Below are 25311 nucleotides of genomic sequence, written 5' to 3'. Positions count from 1 at the left end.
GGTGTATCAGACCTATCACCTATGCCAAATTGCACGCTAAATTGTGGGGAAATTTCGCCGAGACCATTTGATGTTGACTTACACAACGACTGTGTTAAAATATTTTCTTCTGGGTAAGAAACTCTGATTTGCATTTGATAACGCATCGAAAATGTTTATCACATCTCATCTTTGATTGACATCGAAACAAGAACTATATTCTGCGGGCAGCGGCACAAATATAACCTTAAACCGAGTTTGTAACCACTTGTTGTGCCGACATCCGTCTGCAGGCAGTCACGCACCAGCAAGTATTTCTGGGTGCATTAATGGAGAATTCAGCGTAAGCGTTGGTTTGCATTCGAAAGTTTAAAAAGCGGTAAGCAGGCATGTTGATAACTTGAGTAAAATTTATATGGTTTGTAATTCAGACTTTCAGAGCATGTAATTTATTGAGCAATAATAAAGGTCAGTTCAGTTTTCGTTACGAGTGTTGCAAGTAAGTCTCGGTGCCCGCGTGCCTGTTTTCTCTGGAGAGTTTGAGGAGCGCCATGTACCCAAAGTTGTAACGAAGTTTGAACTGATGCGATGAGAGATGCCTTGGAGTACTGTGGAAAACTGTGTGCTATTATTGCACAGGGCTGGGATTTATAATTAACTGGAATCTCGAGACGTCACACATGACTCGTACATATTGCTGTTTTACCTTGGTATTGCTGTTTTACAGTTTTGTACGAGTATTCATGGTAATGTAGAACAAGGTAGCGAGTGAAATAAAATTAAAGATTCCCATACGTAGTGCATAAAGTGTTAGCCTAATTGCAAGTTTTAACGTACTCGTACTTATTCAAAACGAGTCACTGCAGATGTTCTTGTCGTTAATCTTCACGGTGTTCCATTCAGTACGCCTGTTTTTCCTGTCCCTTTTTTCTTGGTTAATATTACGAGCATCATGCGGTCATGCGGGTGCAAATAATGCATGCAAGCAATTCACATTTTATACGGAGGTCGCACAGGGCTAATGTTTTAATTTATTATGGACATATCTCCGGCAGTCAACAAAAAGGCTGACACCATACCAGCTCATTTACTTTTAACACATCCTTAATACTTCCAAATGCCCTGGAATTCCAAATCAATGGTTTTTTTTCTAATAAGGGCCTTACTGAAAACGTGAAACAGCATGTCGTCGTTGATTTTAACGTTAACTTCAGTGACCTTTATAAAAGATTACTTCTGCCACTCTTTGCAATTTGAAAAGGGTCAAATAATTTACGAGTATCAACTTAAACGTCATGTAAACCCGTTGTAAAAAAAAGCAGTTATAGTTTGCGTTATTTTTTGCCGTAAAAACTGCCGGACAGACCGCTCTGGTATCCACCGTATCCACCACTGTTGTATCCTCCTCCGTATCCCCCTCCAATGAGACCACCGCCTCCATAACCTCCACCTCCGTACCCGCCACCTCCATACCCTCCGCCTCCGTACCCTCCGCCACCGTATCCTCCTCCGTAACCGCCCATCAAACCTCCACCGTATCCCCCGTACCCGCCACCTCCGTACAACCCACCGCCACCGTAACCGCCGCCGCCGTAAAGGCCTCCACCACCGTATCCTCCACCGCCATACAGCCCACCTCCACCGTATAATCCCCCTCCGCCGCCATAATATCCACCATTGTTTAACCCGCCTCCGTATAATCCGCCACCTCCATATAGTCCACCTCCTCCGTACAGGCCCCCTCCGCCGCCATAACCTCCACCACCGTACCCGCCGCCACCATACTGCAGTCCCCCGCCACCATAATATCCGCTGTTGTACCCGCCACCGCCACCGTATAATCCTCCACCACCGCCACCATATGACCCGGCATAGACAGCGGTTATACCCAGCAACGCTACAAGCACCGCGGTACTCTGTACCATTTTCCGGTCGAGCAGTGTTAAGCAGAATTAAACTGATGACCTTTAGCTGACGGATCGGAAGAGATGATATGGAAGATGGAGAGCACCGTGGCGGATTTTATATACCTTTGCCGGGGCATGTATGTGTGATAGAGATATAGTCTGAGAAAAGGCACTAATCTTCGGACGTTCCATGACTATTTTAAACAAGACCCCTGATAAATGTTTGTTCGTGTGTATCAACACACTGTAACTGTATTATACAAGCTGTCATCTGACGGACAACGCCGAGGAACGTTTTTTCTTGCCACAGTGTAAATGGTCAGAATGCACCTCGGTGCCGGTTAGGATGCTCATGTGTTTGCATGGACAACGTTAACATTTTGGATACAATCGCTGAAAATTCCGTACTTCATGTACAGATATTTGTCAGAGTGACCACAAAGGTGTAAGTTCGTAACCGCTCAAATTTTGTGTGTAATATGCTATGTAACGTATCGGTTGTTTTCTGTAATAAGGAATGGATTCTATTATGAAGCTAGCAAATGCGGGGGCACTTTTGTTTAACGGTGTGAGTCATTTTCGTTGGTTTAAGGTACAATCAATCATTGGCGTAATTGTCTCGTAACATTAAGAGTTCATTTTCGGTCGGCTTTAGCGTTCGTCACAGTTTGATATGTTAATAGAAACGAACGCATTTGGATAGATTTGCATATACATCATTTTGTTCCTGGGCTGTTATGCAGATCCAATATTTTGTCATGATTTTTTTGCTGATGCAGCAGAATTAAGTAAAAATTATGCGCTCAAATCCGCTTATCCCAATCAAAACTGCTACAAGTTTGTTTTACAATTTAAAATCGAGTATTATTGAATAAACCATAGTAAAACGTCGTACGGTAAACTGGATGGTATAACATGTTGTCTGCACTATTTTTCATACAAATTAAACAACAAAATTTTGAGCGCAATTCCATTAGTGATGATAATGATGATTTCCAACGTAGCATTAAAGATGATGATTTTTTCCAGACATTTGAGGCGTTGCAGAAATGTGCGTATTACAAAGGCCAGCACTATTAGTCAACTGCATCATTCATCGCAAATGCAAAAACTATTCATCTGAAGTATATTTATAAAGTTGTGAACGCTCTTAGAATAAGAATCTAATAGAATTGTTCATTAAAGAATGGTCTGTAATATCATACCCTATACCTGCACGCACCGTTATTGGTATTATGGTAAGTATATGACGTTTTGCTGTTCTTTTGCACGTAGTAGGTTTTTCGTGAATTTGGCTAACTAACAAGTAAGAGTGAATGTAGATGCAGCTGTAATCGAAATAAAAAACGCCTGAACCAACCATTATTCCTTGAATCCCCTACAGGCATCAATGCTCAGTTTTTTGGATAATTTACAAAAGCACACGTGTACAATTTTACGAAAATGTGCCAAATTTCTGGCAGTACCGCGGGTGTGCACATTCATATCACCAATGGAACGCATTTACCAGTAATAAATGAATACGGTACACTCCATACAATTAGTATGCACATCAGCATTATTAAAACACCATTAATATTAGCTACAAGTAGCTGCTAATAATAAAATTATTTGTACTTTTGCACCGCTGTTGTTTGTACCTCCTACCCAAATGAAGCCTTTATTAGCCATCATTGTGTTTGGAACACTTGCATCGCTGCTATGTTCTACAGCTGCTACGAAATGGACCATGGGTGGCGGAGACGATACACCTGACGATACTGCGGGAATTTCGACTGGATGCAAATGTCGCGTGCAAAGAAGCTGGTCAATGGGTGGAGGAGATGATACTTCCGATGAGCCATTACCGGCAACCAGCACTATGTGCCAGGAACGATGCCGGAAAATGAGTTCCAAGCACAGACAACGTTAGCATTGACTGTGAAGGCCGGAGGAAATATTTAACTTTTTTTGCAAGAAGTCATTAATTGTAGTCTATAGATAGTTAAGATTAATTATATAATACAGACCAAACGCTGTTCGTGTCAGTGCTAAAAAACTTCCGCTATCTCTATAAAATACATGCCAGAATTAAGTACTTACAAGCACGGTTACAAACTGAATAACGCACACTGATTTTAAAGTGTGCTTGGTAATAATAAATTAATAAATGCGTATTTGCATCGCAACTGTGGTTATGGTTAACTTTATTTGTGAAACCAAGAACAAAAATAACACTGACATAGTACTGTATTTCATTGTAAAACAGGAGATTAATAATACCACGCGCACACGGAGCCCGTGCAGGTACGTACGTACACTGAGTAATATTGGCGTCAGCAATTTGGACAGCGATTATTTTAAAAAAATGTCTCTCATTAGTAAAGCTATTTGGTAAAATGAGAAATACGAGAACAATGTACTTAATGTTAATGGTGCAAGATTAATTCGGTCCTCCTCCACCAACTCCCGGGATAGGTGGACCACCGGCAGGCGGCGGAGCGTTTAGGGAATAATCGTATACTGGCACCACATCGTCGTACGTCATCATGCGAAACGGTGCCTGCATCATTTCGCGCCGGTTTAGGCGCGGTGATGGTTTCGGCTTTGTAACGCCTTTACTGTGTGGTTTCTCGGCAATCTTTGACAAATCTTCCTTGGAACTGGAGCTCATGGAGAATGTTTCCATTCCTTCGGCGAACGGCTTTTCTCTGTTGGCTGCCGTCACATTACCACTGGAATCCGTTCTTTTAGGGATATCATTGAACTCAATGGTCTCATTGAAAGATTCCTGACTGCGACTGCGGAAGAGAGAGTGACCTTTCAGCATTGGGATGCCCAGGAAGCGACGAGGAGCGTCATCGACTTTTGCTTTCGACATGGCCATAAATTAATCCACAGGCAAGCAGAACAGCGATAACTAAACTGAATAAATTGTGGTCAGTAATGCCAACGGATGAATAAATTAGCCGGTTCACTAATTGATATGCTGATGTTCTGGAAAGGCGTCAGCTGCTATCAAATGTATAGGAGAACTAAAGGAGAACCTTCCCGGATGTGCGTGTAAATATTTATATACACAACATACAAAATGCCACCGTAGTATAGTTCGAGAAAATCCGTTTCAGAGAGTAAATCGGTATGCTGCTCATATGATCTGTGACCGAAATGCACTTTGCAAACTACTTGAAGAAACCGATCGAAAACCGACGAAAAGAGGTTGTTTAGTTTGTCGCTTCTGGCAAAATTCTTTTATTAGCGTGCAATACTTCTGCCATTACAGATATACAGTATTAACGTTCGTATTCCGATTTACTAGATTTTAAGCATTTCACTGAACTTGCATCATTTGTTGAATTCAAATGTCATAAAGCTGCATGATGCGTACAAAGTGCGTATGACTGTATTGTACTCGTACCATAATCAGTAAAAAATGTCTGTGCGTATCGAAGTCGCGTGCAGATTTTGCAATGCACTAAGTTTCCGTATGGTCTTGGACCGAATGCGTTTCGGGTCGAGGGTTAGATTTAAGAGTTTTAAAGTGTTTTAAAGGCTCCAGGATTCGGACTAGAGCCGCTTTGTAGTACAGTGTGGAATCGTTTTACAATTAAATTGCAAAACACTACAAATATCGCAATCCGAAAATATTTAACAATAAAAAATAACCAATAATCAACAGTTTTGCTATTACTTTATGTATAATAAAGAAAATTCTGACCATAGCGCGCAATAAAACGACCGAGTGTCCAAATTGGAAAAATATTCCGGTAATTGGCGTAGTTAATGGCACAAGACTTATTAAACACACCGCTAACTGCTTCCTGTGGCCAGTCGCCATTTTCTAACTGGCGACTGACAATAAACCTTATTCCTTTTTCCACGATGGACACTTCCGGGTACCTGCAATCCAAGGTATTGTTGAGATGAAAAACGCTTGTGGCAGGGTACTGTATATAAAGGTACCGTTAGTGTATATAAGCACACCCGATAGTGTGTTAGTGACAAAGCACCAGTTAATTATTAAACAAATCAGTCGAACGTACTGGACAGCCATTAAACCCAATAATGCCCAACATGTACTGATTACATGCGATGTTGGACTACGGATGTATCTCCGCTGTTTGCAGGATTCAAAGTCTTCACCCCAACCGCCATCGTCGTTTTGGTAATTTTTAAGGAAGCTACAAGCTTTGCGCACTGATTCACTTTGACTGGAAAATGCAGAGACATAGTGTAATTAATAATAGCTAAAATTTATATTGTCTACAATTTTCGCCATCGTACTTGACCGTATTATAGTGGTATCCCATACAAGCCAAAGCTTCCAGCGCCCACCACGTGCCGTATGTAAAACACACGCCCCAACGACCTTCCCAGGATCCGTCTTCACGTTGTTCTCTTCTTATGAAATTTAATCCGCGATGCATAATTTCACTAAAACAACCAAGCACTTAGAACAGTTAGAATTTGAACGACCAGCGCGTGACGCATTTTTATATATAGATATTGAACCTTTAGTAAAGCTGTTTGGTCCAACGTATAATTTCCACAATCAGATCTGTATGCACTACTCTAACACAGAGCAGCGCATGCGAATACAAAATTGTTGTTTAGACTGTTAAAAGTTTCATTTTTTTCCATGAAATAAAAACGATCGCTTACAAAACACGCATGCTCGGCTCGTAACACTAGACGAATGGTCAATACATACAGAGTACTTTTATAAAAGTTCATAATTATAAAGCATAGTTCATACCGAATTTCACTTGCTCGGTAAGTAGGATAAGTTTTCTGGTACAAGTTGACTGCTTGTAAAACTGCAGACGTACATTCTATGTACGAATAATCAATCATAATATCGCCAAAGATTTCCGACGGATTCAGCAACTCCAAAAGGTGACCTCCGCGCTGCTTTTCATAACTGGAGAATCCTCCACTCTTGTTTTGCAGCGATATAAGCTGAAACAAAAATACAACTGCTACAGTCTGTACCTCCTGACAAAATCTATGGGAGATAAAATCGGAAATACTTCAGATATATTCGTGGTGGAGCTTAATTAAGTGTATTTTTTATGCACGGTGCGGCACATCGGTGCAATGCCAACGCACCAAATTGACGGAACCATGTAACCTTTCCACGGGAATTGGTTCAATGCTTTCCGGACCGTGTTCTAGACACAGGAGGCTTTTTACGGCTTCTGCTGTGCAGTCAGGGGTCATCCAACCGCCATCCCGTGTCGTAAATGTCCAGCCATACTGCAGAAAACTAACTGAACTACTTCGTAAGTATTAGTATATGCTGCATTCTTTTTTATTAATTAATTTCTGCGCAGTAAAACGTGATTCGTTATGATTGCTTAAAATAAACGGCTACAAAAAATATCTTAATTACCTAAAGAGTTATCTTCTCGAATTCTCGTTCCTTTGGAAGTAGTAGCGTATTCCTTTCTACTGCTTAGAATGCCATAAGTTCATTTGATTTTTTTAATTATAAATTATTTTTCACAAAGTTATTAAACTGTAGGTATTCAACATATTATCGATAGCCACATTATGCCTGACAGCGGCAACTGTTGCATTATGATGAGCAAGTACAGATCTGTATACGAAGTACTTACTTTACAAGACTGACGATAATATACCGTGTAGTTTGGAGGATCTTCGCGTATTTGGGAAGATTTTATAAATTCGTAGGCGCGACGAAGTACAGGAAGAAAAGCTGTGTCTTTGGCGGCTCCAGCCTGGCAGATAAAAAAATGTACATATGATACAGGGTGATATGCAGTTTTCCAGCACCAGCGTTTTAGTTGCTGCTATAGCTACCCACTTCCAGGAATGCCTGAACTGAGAAGACGGTATCCCAAAGCTGTGAGCCATCGGTTCCATTGACTCTCATCCCATTCGAACCAAGCCACAGGTAATCGCTAATGCGTTCCTGGTGCATTTGGAAAGCCGGGTGCTGGGGGCCATCAACTGACCATCGCACAAGCATATTCAGGCCTTTGGTGACCTATAAGATATTCGTTAAAAGCATTTTATATGTGTTTGAATTTATCGAGGAAAGTTTCATAAAATTTTCATCCTTCTTAGAACGATGTACCGCGCCAATATTGATGAAGTTAGTGAACTCGTCATCGGCGCAAATGTTGTCGTAGCACCTTCCCAAAGCTTTTTCTCGGATAAACGGTATGTGCCACTTTTCGTAATAGTCCAAGAAAACTAAACGTACAACAGCGCGTATAATCATAGATAACTAAACATACAATAGTGCATATTCATCCATACAACACTGCATATACCTTCCTGTATGAACTGATAAAGAATTCACTGTTCTTGAAATAAAACAATTCTTCGTGGTCGTAATAGTATGCGTGAATGTATGTACATTGTACCGTATGCCAGTTTTAGAAGCCAGCTGTGGGGTGTGTAAAGGTCCGCTGGCGATACATTATCCCGATGCGCTTTCCACTGAATGGTGGAATAATCCTCCACGTACAGCTCTTGCCGCAGCTGTCGCACCAAATCCGTTTCCGCTGCCTTCAACCGGCGTCCGTAGCAGTATCCCATCGGAAGGTACACTTGTCGGCAGTGACACCACAACTTCGATGGGTGAATGGGTACCCATTCCGGAAGCAGCCACATCTCCGGGAATATGCTGTGCATCCCGTCGTAGTCGTATACATTCAACACCGACAACCAGAACTTGCCCCACGATGGAATGGTCAATGCTCCTCCTAAAAATCAAAGACTGCGCAGTCTGTTAAAAAATTTAAATGTCTAGCATGCTAAACATTTTAACACAGTATATCCATATATGTCATTAATAATTTTTTCCCGTACTTGCAATCCATGCTTCGTTAAGATTTACTCGTATATTATAACGTAAACACACAAAGTCGATTTTCCACCCTACCTAACCGGTGCAAATATTTCCTGGCCCGAACCAAATCAGGATCATTACCACCAATGCCCAAAATGCGCATAGCACAGTAATTAAAGGTGGTTCCGAATACTGTTCCCGGTCCTTCGATGTAAAGCCTGATAAGAAAACGGGATAGTCTAACGTATGCTTGCCTGTCGCCAAAACTGCAGTGGCGCGCATTCGAACGCCTTAGCTTGAATATGATTACCCCCATCCACCATCCACACGTTGCGCGGAACGCAAATACCGAACCATCTCTTTCCTTTGAGCATCGGAAATGGAGGTATTTGTTACATAACAAGCAATAAGCAGCACCGGAATAAGAAAAAGAGGCCCGCTGTAATCACTCGGCCAATGTCCATCTTCCGCTTGTAGATTTGCGTAAAACGTCATTCCTCTTTGAAGGGCATTTTCAGCAGTATTCGCTCTGCCATTACATTTCTCATCAGCATCTTTCTGTAGACGACAATCATCACAGATACGTTGAATTACACACTATAATATTTAATCGACATAAGCAATTTCGCACACATCTTTGTTATATGTTTCGTTACTTATTTTATCTTCAGTGTATTTCTAACTGGTAACTGTCATAATCGTTTAAATGGCAATTTACATACGCACCAACGTCCAAAGATAATAATGGAATAAAGAGTTTCAGATTATACTGCCGATGAATTTTATTTCAAGAAAGCTAGAGGGTAACTGAATCATTTATATGCTAACGGCGGCCAGTCATATATGTATACCGCATTTTCAGGATGTTACAGCCCGGCTAGAAATCAGGAATAACTCCGATACCTACAGTTATAGTCAGTCCCAGCGCATGTTGTTCCAAAAAATTTTGCTCCCTAGGCAGCTTCTCAAGTTGTTCATAATATCTCCATGTATGTCGTCCGGAGTCGCAGATCAAACGCCAGCGTCTGGGATCGGTTGAAGCCGGTGCGCTGTTGTTTCCGCCACAATTACGGAGATTGTTTTGACCAGAAAACCCATCCATAATACATAAATGATAAAATTCAGAAAACTTGGGATTTCGATTTGTTATAAATATTCACAAGGTTAGGTAATAATAATGGTGCCACGCTATTCACAACAATTTACAAATTTGTCGTAAAATCCGAATGGTCTAATGATAAGCGGGCAGCGTGCAAAATAGCAATAAAATTAAGATACTGTCACGATGTTCAATATTATTTACAAGATCCAGACTCGCCATTGCAACGGGCTAACAATTTTAAGAAATGAGTAGCAAAGCATGAGTGACAACGAAAGGGACAAACATTCTGATTTAGCTTCGGGGAATAGAAAGTAAATTTAGTCGGATCTTTTGCTACCAGTTGGACAGCTTTCTACTCTGTACTCCTATCTCCTCGATAGTTATGCGCCGCAGAACACGTAGTAAGTGATAAGCCCGTCTGGTGTACTACAAAATCCGATATATAATTTTGAAACTTGACCTAACGGTAAACTTGTATTTTCTTACCTGCAAAACAGCAATTAAAATTGCAAGGACAATAGCAAGCACTACCGTTTGCGCAAGTGTGCATGTGATTTGTCAGTATGAATATTCAAATATGCATTCAAATAAATATTCAAATATTCAAATATGTATTTGAAATGAAATGAATTACAGTTCAAGATATTTGATATACAAGAAAATTGTGCATATTATGTCACGCGATGGAATGAAAATTTTTCATATACCCAATAAGTGCTACTGTAGCACAGAATATGTTTTCCCTTAACGACATTCTGGCGCAAATGATCATTTAATTGGTTCGCGATATTATGCTTGAGCTACATGAAGCGACCGGTGAGAATCTTGATAACGAAACAAAACCAAACAACAGGAAAATTTACAAGAAATTAAATTCATTGTCACTGCGCAGATGGATGGTAATGGTACGCAAAGCGACCTAAAGTCCATATGGGAAACACGTTGCGGTAGCTAGTGTAACTAATCGCACAAGATTTGTTGAATACACCGCTAATGTTTTCCTGCGGCCAGTCACCATTCTTCCGTTGTCGACTCAATATAAACTTGATACCCTTCTCCACGACTGATCTGTCCGAATATCTGTAATTAGTGCAATTAGTATTTACCATTATCGTACTTAATTAATTAACTGTTTTTTTTATAAGAAGTTCCTTAGTTTTGCGTGTAATATATAATATAACGTACAAATACACGCATGGTATTTCAATGATAAATTTCTCACGCACATAATTATGTGTATCTGTGCTGCGTATAGTTAGGGATTGATATAATTTCATAGTGACTTACTGTACAGCCATTAGTCCCAATAATGCCCAGCAAGTGTTGACCACCTGCGATGCTGCGCTAGGAACGTATCGTCGCTGTTCACAGGACTCGAAATCTTCGCCCCATCCCCCGTCGTCGTTCTGGTACTGTTTCAGGAAAATACAGCCCTTTAGAACGGCTTCGTTTTGGCCTCTGCAAAACCAGTACTCTTGTACTCTTGCTGAACTCAAACTGTTTTCGCATTGCGCAGTTTTCGCTGATATTATAAGTGACCGGTATTTGTCCCGGGAAAGCCGTAAAAATTCTAACAACCAAGCGATAATCGCGTTGATGTAAAGCGGTATAAGCATCCGTACCCATCACTGGATTGAATTTTGTACAAGTAATCCATGCTAGCAAAGGCCTCGAGGGCGAACCATGCGCCATAGGTGAAACACACGCCCCAACTGCCCTCCCACGATCCGTCCGGTAGTTGTTTCCGCTGGATGTATTCCAAACCGTTACTGAGAATCAATCTGCAATAGCGCAAAGGTCATGAACATCACTCAGTGACTTACAGGTGTGTTGGTCGTCGGGAAGTCAGTAACAAAGTTTATGATAATACGGTAAAAAAACAGCCGTACTTGGCGATTGTTTTATTCGACTAGTTCTTTCGAAATCAGATTGACCTTACGCAATACAAAATTATAATTACGATCACATAATTATATGAACTACTGTGTTTTAATTGCCTGATTTCTTCTGCACGATACTCTGGATCTCTCTTGCGATACGCGATGAGTGCCTGCATAACTGCCGATGTACATTCCGTGTAAGTGTAGTCGATCATGATATCCCCGAAGACTTCCGATGGATTTAGCAGTTCCAGTAAGTGGCCACCGCGTTTGGTTTCATATGTCGCGAATCCGCCATCCTCATTTGTAAACGATATAAGCTAAAACAGATCAATTGTTAGCGAGATTTGTGTCTTATAAGTAATATTCAACGAGCAGACGACATTTCAACTAACCGCATCCACGGCATTTCGTAACCTTTCAGAAGAGAAAGTGGAGATGGACTTTTTTAAACTGGCCTCCTTCTCCAAATATAGGATACCTTTCAAACCTTCCGCTGTGCAGTCTGCTACAATCCATCCACAATCCAGTGTGGAAAATGGCCAACCACCCTTCAAAATCATTTTATTATTACAATAGCATAATTAAATAACTGCGTATATAAAGCACTATGGTTAGCGATTACTCTAGTCATGAAAAGGTTTCTGCTTCTCGTATAACTGAGTCACAGATGTGTTAATTACAGTAATTCACAACTGGATGTTGTTATGTTTGTCGATCTTAGGGTTGCATACTTTGTTAGGATGTCGGTAGAACGCAACGCAATCTGCAGGGCTTTCGGGAATTTGAGAAAAGTCGATGAACTCGTAGGCGCGAACGAGATTCGGTACGAGTGCCGGATTTTCCGCAGCTCGAGCCTGTAATCGGTTTAAAATTGCAGCAATAAGACAGACGACAAATTCTTACATAATTGAAAAATTTGAGACGACAAATTCTTACATAATTGAAAAATTTGTAAAGAGAGTAATATCGAAATCTACCGGCGATAAAGAAAAAACAGAAATGAAGTACCTCCAAAAAAGCTTGTACAACAAACGCGGTGTCCCACAATTGTGAGCCGTTCGTCCCGCTCATTTTCATCCCATCCAGGCCCAGCCACAAATAATCTTGCACTCGATCCTGGTGCATTTTAAATGCCGGATGGCTTGGACCGTCCACTGACCATCGGATTAACATGTTGATCACCTTTGAAATCTGTAAAATATATTATTTAACTATCGAGATGCAGCAAACTTTAACGTCTATGCGAAATGCATTCATATAGTGCAGGACAGTGGCATACCGGTCCAATGCTGATACACTTTGTGAATACATCATCTGCGCACACGTGATCATAACATTTATCCAGAGCTTTCTTCCGAAAGGTTGGTATATGCCACTTCTCACAAAAATCCAGAACAACTAAAATAACCGAAAACATTCAACGAGTGTACCAAATAGTCCGGACGCTGTGCACCTAAACAAAAGTTTATACAAAATTGCCGTCTACGATGCAACACCTACCGTAACCAATCTTGAGAAGCCAACTGTGTGGCGTATAAAGGTCAGCCGGCGATATATTATCCCGATGCGCTTTCCACTGAATGGTGGAATAATCCTCCACGTACAGCTCTTGCCGCAGCTGTCGCACCAAATCCGTTTCCGCTGCCTTCAACCGGCGTCCGTAGCAGTATCCCATCGGAAGGTACACTTGTCGGCAGTGACACCACAACTTCGATGGGTGAATGGGTACCCATTCCGGAAGCAGCCACATCTCCGGGAATATGCTGTGCATCCCGTCGTAGTCGTATACATTCAACACCGACAGCCAGAATTTTCCCCACGATGGAATGGCCAGTGCTCCTAATGTTGAGAAAAATTACGAACAGATTAACCGTCATTTGACCATAGTAATACCAGCTTTAAGAGCATCAGTGCAGTAACATCCAAATGCTACCAATAGAAGTGTTTGAAAAACAGATTTACTGCGTTGCACTGTGATTATTACCCAATGTATGCAAAAGTTTTCGGGCATGCGTAACATCCGGGTCATCCGCAGCAACTCCCAAAATGCGCATTGTGCAGTAGTTCAGAGCGCAGCCGAATACGGTGGGTGGTCCTTCCACATGCAGCCTGAACAAAAGTAAAGGGATTAGTTAAATTTTTTTAAATACTTACCTGTACGCGCAGTGCAATCAAATCATATATCAGTTAAACAATAGACGCGCCGCTACATTCAACCAGCAGAAAGACTCTCACAACAATACCTGGTGCACTTTTAAAATATAAAGAAACCGTCGTGGAATAAATTATTTTATTACGCCGTTTTTAAAGATTGTAATCCTTCAGCTGGTGTCCTGTTTTGTAGGCTGCAGTTAGATTACGTACCCCCATCCTCCACCTGGGCACTGCACAGAGCGCAGGTAGCGGATAATCTCCTTTTTCTGTGCTTCCGAGAACGGTGTGCCGGTTATGTAGCACACAATAACTAATCCCGGTAGCAGAAACAACGGTCCACCGTAATCACCGGCCCAGTGTCCGTCTTCCGCTTGCAACTGAGCGTAGAATTCCATCCCTTTTTGCAGTGCATCGTAAATGTTTTCTGGAGTGTCCACAAATTCTTCATCATCCTTAAAATCGATAACAAAGCCAGATTGGTACGGTTATTACTTAAAAGTACACAACAAGCTGCCGAAGGCGGGAACTATATAATTAATTACAGTACTGCATCACAATATGTTTGTTCCAAAAAAGCACCGGCTGCGCTCTAGTCGTAAAGACCAAGATTAATTTTTTTATCTTTACTACTCGTAATAATAGCGTGTACCGATTACAGTGCCGTGTACTTTCGCTATATAAATTACATTTGGTCCAACTTTCTAAATAGATGTTAGACCGGTCACTTAGACGTATGTAGGTATTGACGTGTAATATTATTTAGGAAATTGGATTAAGCATGCGCTTGTCCCGTACCATCAGCCCTAGTGAATGCTTCTCCAAAAACGTCTGCTCTCGTGGTAATTCCTCGTTCTCTTCGTAATATCTCCACGTCTGCCGTCCACCGACATTCGTCAAACGCCAGCGGCTGAGATCCGTCGCAGGTGTTGTTTTGTACGGTCCACCACGATTACGAGGCAAACTATTTTGATAAGTAAACGTATTACTCATCTTCACAAAAGATACTAAAATTTACAACCGTAGAAGCTTCTCAATGAAAAATTCCAAAAAGGTTGCAGAAACTGATTACGAAGTGACACAAACCGTATCTCTTGCAGCCTTCAAATAAACGTTATCGTAGCTATTCCATGTCACCGCAAGAGCTGCAATTAATTGTACAGGTTGACCTTTGCACCAGAATTCATGACCAGCCCTACTCACGCCATCGTCCAAAGGTGTGTTGGTGACCTACGTATTGTATATATAGGAATAGCGGAACACCAGTTGATGGACTTCACGCCGGTGCTACACGATGGCGGTATTGTACGAATATGCCTATTAACCAATCGCTGCTGATAACATAGTACTGCCAGAAAACCGTCTGGTCTACAAATGAAGACTTCTTACACCTATGTAAAAGAATATACAATATATTATATCTGTATACTCGTATAATATATAAATGGACACTGTAGTGTCTTTAATTGGTTATTCGTGGTTTAAGGGTGAGCGGTTGAGCATGTTATTTGCAACTGGCTGAACAGAAGTACTAGCAATTACAGTACAACAGTTTTACTAAAGTCTTAATACTAGTTCTACCAAAGTCTTAATACTAATTAAAATAATCTAATTTTTCTACCGAAATATTTCATAGCTCTCTGTTTAAAATGATGACCTCTGTATTCCCAAAGCGGTTTCTCCATTCGCGTTCTCCGCGGCCTTGGATATCCTCCGAATCGGTGGAGCGAATACAAAAATTTGGCTATGGTTTTCACATTGCCTATGCGTTGATGGATTGGTGTTTGTACCTTTCCGGCATTGTTATGATATTGTTCTACAATTACGTGCTGCGAACAATATGGGAATTCAGTTACGCGTATGTACTGGTTGTCTACGCGTATGTACACTTTCTACATCTGCTTATTAAATAATATAATTAGTAATCGATATTGACATGACGTTATCTAGCTCAATTTTGGTGTACCACAAACTAAATTCAACTCTACTACTGCAGCCCCGATAAGGCCACATCCAGGGACGAAGCCGTTGACGCTCGATCGAAAGACGACATGATTAATGTTGACCCTCAAAGGGCATCTGGTCAAAACCGACTACTGCTGTTCAACCCCGTGCGAACCTTGTACCGCAGTCTCTCGGTTAATACGGCTAAAACTGGGCAAGCCGGCTACAATTAAACCCGTGTCTTAAAGAGTATTGTATATTTAGAATTTTATTTGTGTTTGTAGCTGGATGTTCATATTGCATGCAGCGTTTTCTGTAATTTCGGTATATCTTGTGGTTAGAAAATTTTATCGCATAAGAGTGATAAGACCCTCATTCAAGTGCAATGTCAACGTACATGGAGCGCGCATATATGTAGAAGTGTGCGGTCAGGAAGTAGTTTGTCTCTTAAATTTGCTGTATTTTCGGTGGTAAAATATTAATTTTGTGGATTAATAAATATTAATCTAGCTGAGTGACATTATATATTATTGCATTGAGCATGTACAAAGTTCCATGGACTCTTTTTTCGTTATCGAGAGCATCTTTCTTTTGTGCTTATGAATTCAACAGAATATCGCCGTGAGTATTGTACGAACGACAATTCACCGGCATATCTGAGTCTTCCGTTGACAAAAGAAGAAACAATAAAAAATGAACAAAAAGTCGAAACAAAGAATTACGATCGTCTGTACACTGCCAAACTGGCAATATTGCAAACTAATAAGAATCTTAACAGAATGTGCTTAATGCATTGTTTTTATCGCGAATCATTATCAGGCTTCGTTTGCAATAGAACTATAATTATATGCTGGAACACTTACAAGTTACAACCGTCGGTTTAATTTTCGAAAAATAAAAGAGAGATTGGCCCTGAATGATGAAGGTACCTCGTATAATAATATGATAATAGTCGTACCGCTCGAACTGTATGCCAAGACCTGCCTAAGCCTGGATAAAAATATAATATTTATTAAATACTACTCGTATTTAATAAAACTAAAACGTTTAGTAGGGCAATCACAAGAAGCGGCGCCAGTGCCGAGCGGTCTGCTGCCACTTCCGGTGACTCTGGCCGAGTCTGGCGATTACCAAGTTGAATAAACGGTCGTGCACTTCGCGTGAGGAAAGACTTAACTGCATTAATTAATTTTTGAAAATGTTCTTAACTTTGTTACGTGATAAACTAAAACAAATCAAACAAATACTGGATATGTACTACTCTGGCATACCCTCAACTTGATTCAACAGAACATAGCCATAGAACATAGCCACTGGTACTCTAATACTGCGATGATAATCGATGCTCGTTTGATTGGACGCATAGAATAGGATTCAGATCAGCTGTTTGCGACTTTGTCTGGACTTTGAATTCGCTGAGTTTCTTTGCGAAACATTCGCATACTGCATCATATATCGGCTTTCAACTTTTGCCTACTTTGTCAATCTATTTTTTTATATTTGTTGTGCTGTTTAGAGCAGGGGAACAGGAGCTTACAAGATGATTGATTTGTTCTGGGAGCGATTTGGCGATGCATTCTCATGCTGCAATCGCAAATACACACTCACCTATCTTTCCATTGCTTTTCTGACAATCGCGTACTTCCTTCGTATGCGATGGAGATCGTCGGTGAAGGTATTTGAAAATTCCCATGTATTCTACAGAACTGGGAGCAGATGTATCACAACTCCGCATTCTTTGGGGATGTAGAACCCGCCGCCGATGATTCCCTCCTCCATTCCTTTCGTTGGCAGTGCATTGCAGTTTGGCATGAATCCCATCAAATTCCTGGAAGATGCTTATTACAAAGTAATCGTATTTTCGGAACGAAATGCAATACTATGGAAAGTTTAGATGCTGAATGATGCGTACGGCTGCTGCATCTGCGTTGTTACGTTTTTTAGTACGGACCCGTGTTCAGTTTGCGGATGATGGGCAGTACGTTTACTTATGTTATCGGATCGGAGGCCAGTGCTGTGTTCTTTAACAGCAAGAACGAAGATCTCAACGCCGAAGAAGTGTACAGCAAGCTAGTGACACCCGTGTTTGGTCAGGGAGTAGCCTATGATTGCCCCAATAGTGTAAGCTCAAAAAACAAAAAAAAATTTTAAAACGTGTCGGACAAACTGTTTGTCCGAAATTGTGTACGACAGGTTATGTACGACTAAGCAATAACTATGTACCGCAAATTATGTACAACAAACAAGTTGTATGTTGTACATAATTGTTTGTTGTACATAATTTGCTTTGTTTTACAAAATTTCGGAAATTGCTTTACTGTACAATCATAATTTTGTTCCGTTCGTGTGTGATCGTTTTAGTGTTTTAAAATGGCGTTATTGGCTTGATTACTGATAAAATATTTTCTCATTTGTATTAATTTGCCGAATATGCGCATCAGAAAATAAAAACTGCACTGTATAAATAAGTCTTGGAATTTTACTGTGTACCTAAAAGTCTAAAACATGGTTTCGTTGTGTATTAATAATTGTTCTTCGAAATGTGCGGTAGTTTTTGTTAGGTTTGCTAATTGCTACTTGGTTATGCTTTAGGTGTTTCTGGAACAGAAAAAGATGTTCAAAACCGGCTTGAACATCGCACAATTCCGCACTCACGTCCCGCTGCTCGTTGAGGAAACGGAGGACTATTTTGCGCGTTGGGGCGATCGTGGTGTCCGCAATCTCTTCGAAGCCATGGCGGAATTGATCGTGCTGACTGCCAGTCGCTGTCTGCATGGCCAGGAGATCCGTTCTGTGCTGAATGAAGAAGTCGCACAGCTGTACGCTGATTTAGATGGAGGCTTTTCGCACGAAGCCTGGTTACTACCATCCTGGCTGCCCCTGCCCAGCTTCCGGCGGCGGGATATCGCGCATAAGAAAATGAAACAGATTTTCTATCAGGCCATTGCCAAACGCCGCATGGCCCCAGAGAAACCAGACGATATGCTGCAGACGCTGATTGATTCTGCTTACAAGTACAGCTCGATAACGCATGCGTCGAAAATAGATTAAGTATATCTGACGTATTTATTGGGATTTCAATTTTCACTGTTTTGTTAGAGATGGCAGGCAGCTCAGCGATGATGAAATTGCCGGTATGCTCATCGGGTTGCTGATGGCCGGGCAGCATACGTCCTCGACCACTGGTGCTTGGCTTGGGTTCTACATATCACGAGATAAACGATTGCAGGTGCGAACAACACTTAAAACTTTTACGATTGACAATGGAATGTGCGTAATATTTGAGTGGAGTTACGCTGACTTATGACTTTTGGAAAAGGTGTTGTGCAACCCAGGTAGGTGACTCATTAATTTTATCAGCGGAGATGCAACAGGTACAATATTAATTACTGTATTCGTAATTCCACTGCACCGGCCAAGTGGCCATCTTAAATGCACAGCTGATATTATATTTTAGCTTGAAATGCGTTTGAAAATGCATGTGAAAACGCATATGACACTGACAGTGAAATCTAACTGAAATGAACATTTCGGTTTTATACGAATAAGCATGTTTTGGCAGGACGCTATCGTGGAAGAGCAGAAACGGGTTTGTGGTGATCTGCATACACCGCTGACATACGAGCACATCCGCGATATGGACATTTTGGATCGATGCGTGAAAGAAACGCTGCGGTTGCGTCCACCTATCATGACTATGATGCGAATGGTCAAAACTGACCAGGTATTCCAAAATCAGCGGAAGTGAATGTGTACAGCGTTTGGATTGTTGGAATGGCTGTTGTACTATTATTGATAGAAATGTCATCGCTTTATTTTGACAGTTCGTGAAAGAATATACGATACCTGCCGGACACCAGATCTGTGTATCACCACCGGTTAACCAGCGGATCAAAGATGCATGGGAAAATCCAGATGCCTTCGATCCAGATAGGTGTGAAAGATTTTACTGTATTTTTATATGATTGGGAGGTTCGCTTTGCTTATAAGACATTTATTAGGTATTTGAATCCGGACCTAACGGGGGATACGAAGTTTTCTTATGTTCCGTTCGGCGCCGGCCGGCATCGTTGTATTGGAGAACAGTTTGCTTACGTTCAGATCAAGACGATTTGGGCGACATTGTTAAGGAAGTACGAATTTGATCTCGTGAACGGGCATTTCCCCGCAATTAACTACTCGACAATGATACATACTCCGAAGAATCCTATTATTTCTTATAAACCAAGACTGGAGCAGTAAAGAAAAATGCATTTATGAATGTTTTATGAATGTGAATGAATGTTTATGAATGTCTCACAAAATGTCCTTTTTTTATTTAAATTTGTTATCTTTTGGTTGCACTTCTTGCTTTTGCTTATCATTCGCTACAAATTGTATTGTTTTACAAGAAATTACCCTTTGTACCGCGAAATGTCTGATACGCGTTCGACGTAGTACATGAATGAAATGATACAATTTAGTTCCTGCATTTCATACTCTTTTGATTGGGGTTGAGAACCCGTTTAGTTTACACATTTTCTAGCCTTTTAATTTCGTTGTTTTAACCCATGCTAGAATAATCGCATCACCTCGCTTCACTAACACTACGTACAGAAGCGTTCAGCGATTTCTCCGCCTTTTCATTCTCGCATCCCGAATGTTCGCCGGTCATAATCACCGACGAATCCTGGCTAAGAATGGAAGGCTTCCCGTTAACTTTCCTGACTTCCCGCAAATTCTGCTGCTTAATGGGCTTCAACAGCACAGTCGCACCACTCTCCGTGTTTTCCAGCAGAACATACACATGCATCAGTCCAGTCGGCGTCATCAACAGAAAATGCGTGCATCCCGGTGCCAGTGACCCCAGAAATCCCTGCGCATTGTGTCCGTGCAGCGGATTCTGTATGGTGGTCACCGCCCGTTCTTCTAAACTCAACAATCCCCCGGCGGCACTCGCCAGCGTCTCCCGCACCGCGGCAAAAAATCCCCCGCCTTCGGATGCGGCCGCATCATGGTCGGCCAGTTTAAAAATATGCACCGTTTCCGATCCACTGGTGGCGCTGAGAAAACGGCTGTCTAAACTGAAGGACAACGAGACGATGCGCACTTCCCGCATCCCGCGGCGGAATTCATACAGTTTATTCCCGGCCTGGCTGTCGTACACGCGGATGCAGGTGCCTTTGATGGAGGCGGTGGCGATGCGGGCGCCGGTGGGATCGAAGCGGATGCTGGTCAGCGGCGTGGTGCTGGCCTGGATGGAGGTCACGTCCTGCAGCTGGAAGACGTCGAAGATGCGTAGGGAGCCGTTGTCGATTTTGCCGGGAAATGCCAGGTAGCCGCAGTTTTCCGAGACAGCTAATTCCATTAGGTTGCGGGGATTCTCCGGTGCATCTTTAATCAAGTGGACGATCTGCATGTTGCGGACATTGTGGATGTAAATCTGCCGAAAAAAAACAGCGAATAAAACTGCTTCAGTGAGCAAAAATCCAAAACCGAAAAAATTTTAGAAGTATTGCGATTTCTATACAAAACAAATTACCTATTTCACTATTTCTATATATCACGAACTAAGTATAAAGATATACTATTACTGATAAGTAAATTCCATGCGCAATAACCAGAAAAGCAACACAGATCAAATTACCACGTCTTTTATGGCAATAACAACTCGCTGCCGGTTGAAACGGATAATATTGATATCGCTGGGGTAGCGGAAGTCGCAGATAATCTTCCGCTTTTTGCAATGGAATACCACAAACACATCGGGATTTTTCACGGTGGCATACGCGACGAGGTTGGTGGCGTAGAGACGTTCGGCAAATCGGATCGGCGTTCCCACATCGTACTCATGGTGCAAAGTGGCGATTCCATCCTTGTCAATATTGTAGATAATGAATCCCGTCGGGGTGGTGGCCAATAATGATGACCCGGTTGGGCTAAAACGACAACTGATGATCTGCGGATGTTGAGCGCGGTCCAGATCTCCGACTGCGGAAGCGGCTCCTCCTGCCACGCCCCGATCCATACTCGAGTAGGAATTAGTACAGCGTTTATATTTTTGGCGGTTTTCTATTGGGGCTCCGGGTGCTACATTAATGTACCCTGCAGAGCTATACTGAGTTATCCTTTAATCTATTTAGTTAGTATTTCAAGGTTAAAAACTGGTAGTTCATAATTTTCTCCACTGACATCCAGTGCATAACAATACATAGATTGTTATGCGCCTCTGTAGTAAGTACTTCCATGGAAACCACGTGAACTTGTACTACCCTAGTCGTACTTGCTCGTGTTTGTATACCGAGTAAGTATCACCGTAATAAAAAAAACAAAAATTTTGGCTATGATTATCGTGTAATTAATGCAATACTTATCAGATATCGCTCGAAAAAAATTGTGGCAATTTGAAAAGTCATATCCAGAAACCATTAACCTAAGTAAGCCCTAAATTATGTGCTCTTATCACTATCATAACCCTCAACCTTTAATACAATTTAGCACCGGCAAGAGATTATCACATTTCAGGTACAACGAAAACTTTCGTGCGAACATACACAGGGAACGTACGTGAAACACTGCTTTTGAGAGCGCTATTAAATAATTAAACATTCGGTTAAGTCTGTACGATTTGGTCATAGAGCAGTCACTACATTGCTCGAATGTCCATTTGGTCACAAAAACATTGCGTTAGCTGCATTATAATACAGATCAGCGAAAAGACCTGGGATGGCTAAAGTACCAAGTTTCACAAACGGTGTTTTCCTGTCCTTACTTCCGGAGGAATACTCTCATCTGATATGGTGGAGGCGTCAACACTGTAAAAAAAGTTAAAAGCAACTTTCGGTTAACTAACATATTACAAAGCGCATCGATATTCCGTAAACACGAAAAAAAACTTTCCAGTTATCTGTACTGTGTACATATTCTACATTTACCTGAAGAATATATGTATAATGCGATTACTCTAGGTAACCAAACATCGGTGACAATCACCAGTTTCCTTATGTGATAATGGTGGCAGATTCCACAATTATTTTCGATAAACTGTTCGGCACTGACCTAAACCATTAACTGGTTCCAGCGAAGGCACTTCGTCCGTTTCATTTCGGATTGTGAAATGTTGCAGAAGCGAGGCGAAAAAGATCAGCAAATCCATTTTGGCTAAGGGCTCACCAGGACAAGATCTTTTTCCTAAAATTCGAATGCAGAACTCATGTGTAATCAAAACCAACGATCCCATAATCAATATTACAAGAATCGCCTTATGGCCCTTATGCAAAATAACTCAAAATTCGGAAAATAGTTTAGCTGCCGATTTGGCTAAACGTAATGCACTAACCAACAGAAAATGCAAGAACATTTCCGGTTGCTTGCTGATCGATTTGGCCAGAATCATCAAGAAATCTTTCAGGCTGGAATTCACTCGGATTTCCCCATAAATCGGGGTCACGGTTAATTGCCCACACAAGTCCCAACACGGTTGTTCCTGTATATAGAAAAGTAATTTAATTACGATCTGTCACATGTTCTGCAGAACGTTGACGTTATCTTTAGAATATAGTAGGCTCAACAATTCTACGGTATGCTTGCAATTTCACCTTTAGGAATTTCATAGCCTTCAAATTGTGCATCTTCTAACGCTCTGTGTGGTAACAGGAACGGCCCGAAATTAGAAAAGCGAAATACTTCGAGAAGAGTGGCTTCCGTAAACGGGAGACGAGTGCGATCAGCGTACACAATCTGTTTGGAACGTCCGACAGCATCATCAATTTCCGCTTGAATTTTCCGTTGAACTCCAGGATACGCAATGACAAACAGAATCGCCCAACGTAGATATGTAGCGGTTGTCTCGATAGAAGCTGCAGTAAGAGATGCGGTGAAGGCGATTTTAGCACTTCTTTAAACATAACCAGTATAGCTGTTCGCTTAGCTAACATTTACCGGCAAAAAGATCTGTCAAATCAGCAATCAACTGACCATCTGCAAAGCGAAAAATGATCTTCGCAACAGTTTAAGTACAGTTTAACCGGAGATCTCACAAACCCGTGAATGTCGGTGAATTTTTCTGTTGTAGAGCGAGAAAAGCGTCAATATAATCGCGAAGATGGTCCGGATCGAAAGATTTTTTATGTTCCTCAACAAGATCTTGTAATACTGTGACTTGCTGCTTGACACGAGCTTGAAATTTGGAAATTGTAAAGGAAAACGGCGGCACGAATTTCAACGATGGAAAGATCTCCAAAATTCCCGCGTTGGGCATTTCTCGGAAATTACGTGCCACATCTTGCAGATAATGGATGAAGCGCGGATCTTCCGAGTTGAAAGTGTCGCTGAACATCATGTAGGCTGCTACATTGGATGCTGTCGAATACAAATGCCAAATGATAAACAAATCCCTATAGGCCTATACTGATCGATATTACCATAATCCGTACAGGAGCATACTGCATAAGAAGCATTCAACCGCTGCACTCAAGCGCGAAAATCTGCGAACAGTTATTACCAGCGGTTGCAAAAAGTAGACTGTTATCCATAGGCTGCCCATTGCTTGATTCGAGAATTTTCAACATTTTTGTGGTCTCCTGTCGTATGTACAACTCGCCACTTTCTTTGCCAAAACCTGTAAAATGCCATTGTGATACATGCGGATGCTTCAGAGACGTTCCAAACAAATTCTAACACTTTCACTTTTCGTTTTTAAGTTAAATCTTACAAATTTTCTCTAATTCCTGCAAACAGTCAGAATGTTGAATTAATCAATTCTATAACGCGCATAAGAACTGGTAATAACATAAAAATAATAAAATTAACATAGAGAAATTATTTTATGATTTTTAGTACGAGAATTACAACCGCGGAGCAGTAGAGCAGAACGCAACAGGTGGTCTTACGGTCTTACCAAAATCACGTAAAGCATGCAACGAGAAACGTCGATGCTCCTTCCATACCGATCCCTCGGACTCCGCAAGCCCTGAACGCAAACAGTAATAAGAACCATCCCAGACTTGCACAGCATCGTTAAGGTAAGTCACCTAAAGGCAGCTTGGTAGCGTCCCAAACCAGCGCCCAGGTATCACGTGGTCTCCCAGCAAACTTATCGTCGCGAAAAGCTTTCTTCAATACATTTATATCCGCTATGACCAGAATAAGCTTGTGGCCAAATAACAAGGTGTACACTTTGCCATATTCTTTAACCCATTTTTCCATCGTGCGGAATGGTGCTGCACCGTCGATCTTCAAGCCGTCACCGAGAAAGGGAACTGGCCAGGGCCCTTTGGGAAGTTCTCCCACTCCACGACTCCACAGGACATACAGCCACGTGCGAAGCAGGAGGTACAGGGCGCACAGCGCAACAATCAACACTAACACCATGTCCTAGCAATTCAAAAGATCGCACAATAAGAACACTCGACTGTTAAAGTGCCAAGCCATAAGTTGAATCTGTTAAACTTATTTTTAAAATTGGACTTTTAATCGCTGCTAGTTTGCTAAGTCAAGGCTAACCTTCTTGTCTGCCCCTGGTGCGGGCGAGCGGCGACATCACCATGTTAATCTGACTCGGCGGCA

At 41.5% G+C, this 25311-nt stretch overlaps 6 protein-coding genes across 8 annotated transcripts; 1 reads left to right on the top strand and 5 right to left on the bottom strand.

Moving 5' to 3' along the window:
- Positions 1-937: 937 nt before the first annotated feature.
- On the bottom strand, positions 938-2008 carry LOC129587503 (acanthoscurrin-2-like). The gene has a single exon (XM_055481295.1). The coding sequence runs from the start codon at positions 1902-1904 to the stop codon at positions 1314-1316; it is 591 nt and encodes a 196-aa protein (XP_055337270.1). The 5' UTR covers positions 1905-2008; the 3' UTR covers positions 938-1313.
- A 3371-nt stretch (positions 2009-5379) lies between these two features.
- LOC129587496 (lanosterol synthase-like) lies at positions 5380-10045 on the bottom strand. Of its 2 annotated transcripts, none has more exons than XM_055481283.1 (12): positions 9593-10045; positions 8996-9243; positions 8779-8903; positions 8258-8599; positions 7966-8084; positions 7693-7875; positions 7484-7606; positions 6975-7121; positions 6622-6824; positions 6150-6299; positions 5909-6076; positions 5380-5765 (listed from the first exon to the last, which is right to left on the bottom strand). In XM_055481283.1, the coding sequence occupies exons 1-12, from the start codon at positions 9785-9787 to the stop codon at positions 5558-5560; spliced, it is 2211 nt and encodes a 736-aa protein (XP_055337258.1). In that variant the 5' UTR covers positions 9788-10045; the 3' UTR covers positions 5380-5557. The 2 variants fall into 2 exon arrangements, with proteins under 2 accessions (XP_055337258.1, XP_055337259.1); XM_055481284.1 differs by having other exon boundaries at positions 9589-9713.
- Positions 10046-10546: 501 nt separating this feature from the next.
- Positions 10547-14938, bottom strand: LOC129587495 (lanosterol synthase-like). The gene is made up of 12 exons (XM_055481281.1): positions 14620-14938; positions 14035-14276; positions 13655-13779; positions 13171-13509; positions 12950-13068; positions 12679-12861; positions 12402-12524; positions 12063-12218; positions 11785-11987; positions 11410-11568; positions 11075-11245; positions 10547-10867 (listed from the first exon to the last, which is right to left on the bottom strand). The coding sequence occupies exons 1-12, from the start codon at positions 14812-14814 to the stop codon at positions 10669-10671; spliced, it is 2214 nt and encodes a 737-aa protein (XP_055337256.1). The 5' UTR covers positions 14815-14938; the 3' UTR covers positions 10547-10668.
- A 2014-nt stretch (positions 14939-16952) lies between these two features.
- LOC129587499 (lanosterol 14-alpha demethylase-like) lies at positions 16953-20234 on the top strand. 2 transcript variants are annotated; one of them, XM_055481291.1, is made up of 9 exons: positions 16953-17081; positions 17282-17440; positions 17516-17614; positions 17710-17886; positions 18358-18779; positions 18865-18994; positions 19328-19489; positions 19590-19699; positions 19767-20234. In XM_055481291.1, exons 2-9 carry the CDS (start codon positions 17306-17308, stop codon positions 20005-20007), a joined length of 1476 nt encoding a protein of 491 aa, XP_055337266.1. In that variant the 5' UTR covers positions 16953-17081; positions 17282-17305; the 3' UTR covers positions 20008-20234. The 2 variants fall into 2 exon arrangements, with proteins under 2 accessions (XP_055337266.1, XP_055337265.1); XM_055481290.1 differs by lacking the exon at positions 16953-17081 and having other exon boundaries at positions 17098-17440.
- LOC129587502 (WD repeat domain phosphoinositide-interacting protein 2-like) lies at positions 20224-21936 on the bottom strand. Its single transcript, XM_055481293.1, has 2 exons — positions 21392-21936; positions 20224-21187 (listed from the first exon to the last, which is right to left on the bottom strand). Exons 1-2 carry the CDS (start codon positions 21770-21772, stop codon positions 20333-20335), a joined length of 1236 nt encoding a protein of 411 aa, XP_055337268.1. The 5' UTR covers positions 21773-21936; the 3' UTR covers positions 20224-20332.
- A 228-nt stretch (positions 21937-22164) lies between these two features.
- LOC129587501 (cytochrome P450 2J5-like) lies at positions 22165-25217 on the bottom strand. The gene is made up of 9 exons (XM_055481292.1): positions 24777-25217; positions 24644-24715; positions 24248-24364; positions 23788-24105; positions 23686-23724; positions 23343-23603; positions 23084-23230; positions 22804-22935; positions 22165-22559 (listed from the first exon to the last, which is right to left on the bottom strand). Exons 1-9 carry the CDS (start codon positions 25114-25116, stop codon positions 22513-22515), a joined length of 1473 nt encoding a protein of 490 aa, XP_055337267.1. The 5' UTR covers positions 25117-25217; the 3' UTR covers positions 22165-22512.
- Positions 25218-25311: the final 94 nt, after the last annotated feature.

The sequence above is a fragment of the Paramacrobiotus metropolitanus genome, unplaced genomic scaffold (genome assembly GCF_019649055.1).
Source record: "Paramacrobiotus metropolitanus isolate TYO unplaced genomic scaffold, Prichtersi_v1.0 Parri_scaffold0000025, whole genome shotgun sequence".
Lineage (NCBI taxonomy): Eukaryota > Metazoa > Tardigrada > Eutardigrada > Parachela > Macrobiotidae > Paramacrobiotus > Paramacrobiotus metropolitanus.
The sequence above is the reverse complement of the archived record's forward strand: the minus strand, read 5'-3'. Positions and strand labels throughout refer to the sequence as shown.